The 6215-nt window shown below is 45.9% G+C and overlaps 1 protein-coding gene across 1 annotated transcript in view; it reads left to right on the forward strand.

The window, feature by feature from the left end:
- The window catches only part of AP2B1 (adaptor related protein complex 2 subunit beta 1), a 153202-nt gene extending 146987 nt beyond the window's left edge, over window positions 1-6215 (forward strand). Inside the window, exons 21-22 of the mRNA XM_055130675.1 lie at window positions 19-173; window positions 3805-6215. Of these exons, the coding sequence (XP_054986650.1) occupies window positions 19-173; window positions 3805-3879 (230 nt within the window). The 3' untranslated portion in view covers window positions 3880-6215. The remainder of the gene's footprint in view (window positions 1-18; window positions 174-3804) is intronic.

Below are 6215 nucleotides of genomic sequence, written 5' to 3' on the forward strand. Positions count from 1 at the left end.
TTGAATCTCTGTTCCTAGACACTGTTTCCAGCAAGTTGCAAAACAACAATGTTTATACTATTGCCAAGCGGAATGTAGAAGGGCAGGACATGCTGTACCAATCCCTGAAGCTCACTAATGGCATCTGGATTTTGGCTGAACTTCGTATCCAGCCAGGAAACCCAAATTATACGGTAAGAAATGGGTGAGATCGTTTCCAGGAGGACAGTAAGGACCCTTTCACTCTTCCTTAGCACCCTGGTGCTACAGACACCAGCCCCCCTGAACTGGCACTGAAGACATCTTGGGGTGTCTCTGCTGAAGCCCTTCTCTCCACAGTGTCTGCCCTTGCTGACAGGTGGTCTGGAGGGCCTCAGACTCCTCCCCAGTGCTGACTGAACTGTTCCCAAAACATGGCATATTAAGCTAGCATATCTGTGCATGTGGTACTCTACTGTGCTCTTCAGAGGATTTACATTAGCTCATTTCCAAAAAGCTGTCTTTTCTGCTTTTTTTGGAGTTTATGATCCTGTGGTGGACTAGAGCAATATCACAGCGGGTAGGGCGTTTGCCTTGCATGCAGCCGACCCGGGTTCGATTCCTCCGTCCTCTCTGAGAGCCCGGCAAGCTGAAATAAAAACTGAGAGATTGGAGAGTGTACAGCTAGTAGGGCACTTACCTTGCACACAGATGACTTGGGTTTGATCCCCAGTACCCCATTAGGTCCCATGAGCACCACCAGGAGTGGTCCCTGCATGCAGAGCCAGGAGTAACATCTGAGCATCTCCTGATGTAGCTAAAAAACAAAAACAAAAAATATTAATTAAGAGGCTGAGAGCTTAACTAAAGTGAGTACAGGCTTTGCATGAGACACAATGTAGCCGCCATAAAGGACCTTGGGCACAGAATTGGGAGTCACCTCTGGCACCATAGACTGGGGCCTTCCCAAAAAAAGACAAAAAAATTAAATTAAAGCAATATTTTTAAGGCTGAAATAAGCTATTGAAAAAAAAATGTTCTCAGTGCTGGTCATGCGTTTGCTGTTGTAAAGCACAATGCATTACGTTTACCGCAACCATAATGGTTACGTCTGTATAATAGCCATCTGTATTTTATGAAGCAGTTAACATCTGTATTTTCTGAAGTGACGTCCCCTTTCAACTGGGATATTGCCTCCTTTTCCTGCAGTATTTGAGGACCTTTAGGCAGTTTGGAAGGAAGGAAAAGGATGGTTACGGGTGAGTGAGGCCTGATATAGAATGTAACTGAGGAAACTGAATAGTCAGTAGACCAAGGAAGCTTTTAGTCTTTAGGTGAGAGAGTCTGTGACCCCATTCCTAAATTTTAACAGCCACATGTTTTAATTAGCTTAAAGCAAGGGAATAGTACCACCCAGCACAAAAAATTCTTGGTATTTCCCCCACTAGTGTTTTCCTTTGAAGTAAGCTAGAAGAGTGTCTGTGTGTGACTGCTAGAATTTTGCCCAAGGATTTGTGAGCGGAGAAGCTTCAGGCTTCCCCTCTGATGCCTCCATCCTCCCACTTGCCTCTGCACCATGAGTCCTTTGTCTTTTTCAGAATTAATATTCCTGCCTTGTAGCATGCTCTGTCCAAGAAAGGAGAGGAAAGCCCCTCTGTTGAGAAGGGCAGATGTTCACTGTAGAATCCAGGTCTTATCAAGTAACTCCAGGGGCAAGAGAAATAGTGCATTGGACAGAGTGATTCCTCACAAACCCAGGTTCAGTCCCTGGCATCCCATATGGTTCCCCAAGCCCACCAGGAGTAAGCCCTGACCACTGCTAGGTGTGCCCCAAAACAAGAACAAACAAAACAAATAACTTCATTTACTTCCCTAGAAATGAACTAAGTGTATGCAGTATATACAATCTCCTGTCTCAACCAAGTTAAAGAAACATGAGTACTCTGGCATTAAGGAAAGGAATTACTAATAGCATTACCCTAAGTGCCCTACCCACTGTACTAACACTCCAGCCTTCGTGTCTTCTAAGGTTAAATTCAAATAGTATATATCCTTTGAGTGATTTTTTTTCAATTTAGTGTCACTTCCTTTACCTTTATGCAAACTACTGTGTAGCAGTTTCTGTTTTTGTGGTGGTGCATCCAGAGAGATCCTTTGTATCACAGCCATCTCCCATCCGCCTTACATTTGTTAATGGTAAAATGGATATGCTTCATTGCCCCCTTGAATGCAATGACCCAAGGATGCAGTGCTGTCTCCCACTCAGGCCCTGTGGTTAGAGGTCACCCTGGCCACCCCAGCAGTGCTTGTGGTCTCTGGAGCTGGACCCACTACTCCCAGGGAACTGTGTGGGGCTGGGGGTTGAACTGGGTTTGGCTGTGCACCTCAGTTAACCTCTGCACTTATCTCTCCCACCTAGCAGTTTCTCTTTCTGACCAAGTTATAGTCTACTCTCTGACACTGTGGAAGACCACATTTTCTCACATCCCCCTGTTGAAGGATATTTCATCTTCCTAATTATACATACATACTATTTTTAGGTAATTGTAGGTTCGTGCAGTTACAGGACATAATCCAGAGAGATCCTTTGTATCACAGCCATCTCCCTTCCCCCTTACATTTGTTAATGGTAAAATGGATAGGCTTCATTGCCCCCTTTCTTGCCCACTTTCCATCCATCTGTTAACTCAGTTCCTTCTGCCCACAAAATTGCCTAAATTTCCCACCATTGCACTTAACACAGGCCTAATCCATCCCCAAGTGGTACTTCAGACTTCAAAATCACTCCACTCTTAGCTACTCCTTCCCTCCATCACCCTAAATACTGTTGATCTGATCTCAGCTAGCATTAAAGAGGAGAGAGATAAGGTTGAGCCTAATCTCTCTCCTCTTTACTGTGTCAGTTTGAGTGCTAATGCACAAAAACTGATAGTCCCTTTATGTCCTAAGGAATTAATAGATCACTTCCCCCACCCTGATCCTTATTATAGTTCCCTAAGCCTATGTGTTCTTTCTCTCTCTCTCTCTCTCTCTCTCTCTCTCCCCACGCCCCCGTCTCACCCTGTCTCTATGTTTCATTAAGAAGCTGCTCTTATTTGTTTTTTTTTTCTCTCATATTACCCCCCCACATTGTTCCTCATATTTCCTATATAAAACTGTTGGACCCATGGCCAGAGCAGTAGTACAGCAGGTAGAACATTTGCCTTGCACATGGCCAACCCAGATTGGACCCCCAATGCCCTATATGGTCCCCCAAGCCTGCCAGGAGTGATCCCCGATTGCAGAATCAGAAGTAAGCCATGAGTACCACCTGATGCGATGGGAACAAAAAGTTTTACTTGGAGCCAGGGAGATAGTATAATAGGCAGGTTACTTGCCTTGCAGTTGGCTGACCCAGGTTCAATGCTAACATCCATTTGGTCGCCTGATGCCCGCCAGGAGTAAATTCTGAGTGCAGAGACAGGAATAAACCCAGAGCACCTCTGGGTGTGGCCAAAAATGAAAACAGAAGAAGGACAAAGAAAGAAGAGCTGTTCCCCTGCTAGTCAGACTTTCATGTTTTCAGTGTGGAGTATTTTCCAGCGTTATAGTCCCACGTAATGTATGTGGAAGCAATTGGACGTTGATTACTCTGAAATTCTTAAAACCTACAGATCTCTGGATGCTCAGTTATCAAAGCTTCTTTCCCAGTGAGTTAGAAAGGAATTTGGTTTTGTTTTTACATGGATTGGCATAGCATTGGTTTCAGATGTACAACATAATAACATTTGTGTGAAATTGAGTACTTGAATGTCTTTGGGTAACTCCCAGCCCCCGGCTAACGTCCTCCTTTTTCTCCTCTCACAGCTGTCACTGAAGTGTAGAGCTCCTGAAGTCTCTCAGTACATCTACCAGGTCTACGACAGCATTTTGAAAAACTAAATAGACTGGCCCGGTGCCCTCCGGCCACCCTGTGATCGGTGCAAGCCAGGAACTCTTAACTGGAAGAAATTTATTGCCATGTAGACTCTGAACCCGAACACTCTGAGGCCACCCACCAAGGTAGTGACTAGTCTAACCTGTGCCAACATTAGGGCACAATTTGTTGGATAGTTTTAGCTTCCTGTGAACATGTGTAACCACTGCTTCAATCACTTCCCATCTCTTGCCACCTAACTCTGCTCTGTCCTTACTGTGGGCTTCTCCATACTGTGCCAGTGGCTGGCATTTGTGAGTGTAGTTGGATATTTTGTGATTGAGAGCTCATTTCAAAAGCAGAAAATGACGACAAAAAAACAAATTAAAGCAAGGAAAAGTGTCAATGAAACATAAACTGCACTTTATTGTTTTATATTTTTGTACATATGAGAAAACGAGAGTAGTAAAGTATGGGAACAGCTGACCATCACTAGACCGCACAGTCCTGAAGAAGAGACCCAGTCACTTGTCTACCGTGCTAGAGCTTCTCTTGGTGATGGCAGCGTTGTCCCTGGTCATTTGGATTTTCACCTTTTCTTCTTTCCAGACTCCTTTTCCTTGTGATTCTCCCCACCCTGTATCTTGTCTGACTGCTGTGCAGTGGGAACTATGCTTCAAGGTACCGGGAACATAGCCTGTCAGAACCAAGGCTAAGAGAAATTCCAGCTTCCAACATTCCTTTCCCATGATCTAACCCATTAACCGTCAAATAGGTTAAGGATTTTGCATAGAGATGGGAACAAATACCCAGATGCCCATTTCTTCTCTGCATTTAATTCTCAAATTCCAATTCAGGTCTGAAATCTTAGTTTTGAGTTGAAGCCATTGCTGATCCTGAAGTCTGCGAGCCATTTAGTCGCAACGCTGGGGGCTGCCTCGCCCGAATCCCGCACGACTCTCTTTAACTTTCTTTTCTTTTCCTGTGTCTTTCTCATGGCTTCTCTGTGCTGGCTTCTCTGTGGGGCTCTTCTCTATCAATTTTTGACACTCCATCCATTGGCCTGAGTAGCAGCATAGTATCTTTTCAATTACTTGAAGATGAATCCAGTGCCAGAATGAAATTCACCATTGTTTCCTCGTTTGCTGTTGGAGCTGGGATGAAGTGTGCTTCAAGATGCCAACGAGTCGCTTTATCTCTTCAGCTCCCTGATCTGCTCTTTACTCCTGTTCCTTAGATTTTAGGCAGTTGAGATCATCTCAGAGGGTCAAACAAATTCTTGTCATTGCTCATGAGACCTGCAGATGTGAGGTCTCTGCCCTTAGTGCAGTGGGTGTGATTTATTAAAGGATATTTCACGCCCCAGACATGATCCGACTCAGCGGTGCTTTGCAGAGTTCCTTCTGTGAGCACAGCACCTAGTGTTCAGCCTCCAAGCAGAGGCACGTCAGGGCTTCGGGTCTCAAACTGGATTCAGGTCTAAGTGAGTCCAAGAGCAGAATTAGAAAACCAGCTGCTTGGCTGTCTGAAATGACCCTGATTTATACCAGTTGAAAACCTGAGGGAACAGTCCCCCAACCAGACTCTTAAACCTCCAAGAGGAAATTTATTGGTGGTCCCTCATTGACCACTCCACAGGAAATAGCACAGGACTGTGTGGGGGAGGTGGGTTGGTGGTATGTGGGGAGGAAAAGCAGGTTGACAAAACTCCCCCTATTGGGAAACCATGCATGGAGTCCTTTGGCTACAAGGAGTGAAGAAGGTTTCACACTACAAACAAACACTTCTCATTTCAACAGAGTAGAGTTCCAGAATAAAGAGTGTGTGGCAGTGTAAGCAGACTATACACTTTCATACCTGAATACGTCCCTCGACCCCTGAAACTAGTCTCTCAGCCTCCCTTGCAGTGAGGGGTAACAGCTGCCACTCTCCCCTGAGCTCTGTCCGAGCCACTCAGGAGCTGCTGCACCTTAGGGGTCTGTCTCCAGTTGTGGCCCCCAGCTGTCAGGGAGGGATCCACTCTCCAGAAAGGGGCTCTCCCGAAGAGACTGAACCTGTCCCCACTGCAGCTTCCTGTCTGGCTATATTTCAAGCGTGGCTGGATCAGGGGACAGTGGAGATTGCCCTGCATTCCCCCGCCCCCGCCCCGCCTCAGTCTGTCTTTTTGATGTCAGCTGGTGTCATACAAAGGGCACGGGAAGCACACACACACCCAGAACTCTTGCTGGTCAGAGATTCCCTGAGTGTCTGTCCTCGCCCGAGCCTGCTCCGTGTGTCTGTGTTGTAAAGCAGGGTTCTCTGGAGAGAATTGGGGAGGGGGGATGTCACCCTAAGAATGCTTATCATTCTTTTGTTGTTGGGA

The sequence above is a fragment of the Sorex araneus genome, chromosome 3 (genome assembly GCF_027595985.1).
Source record: "Sorex araneus isolate mSorAra2 chromosome 3, mSorAra2.pri, whole genome shotgun sequence".
NCBI classification, from domain to species: Eukaryota; Metazoa; Chordata; class Mammalia; order Eulipotyphla; family Soricidae; genus Sorex; species Sorex araneus.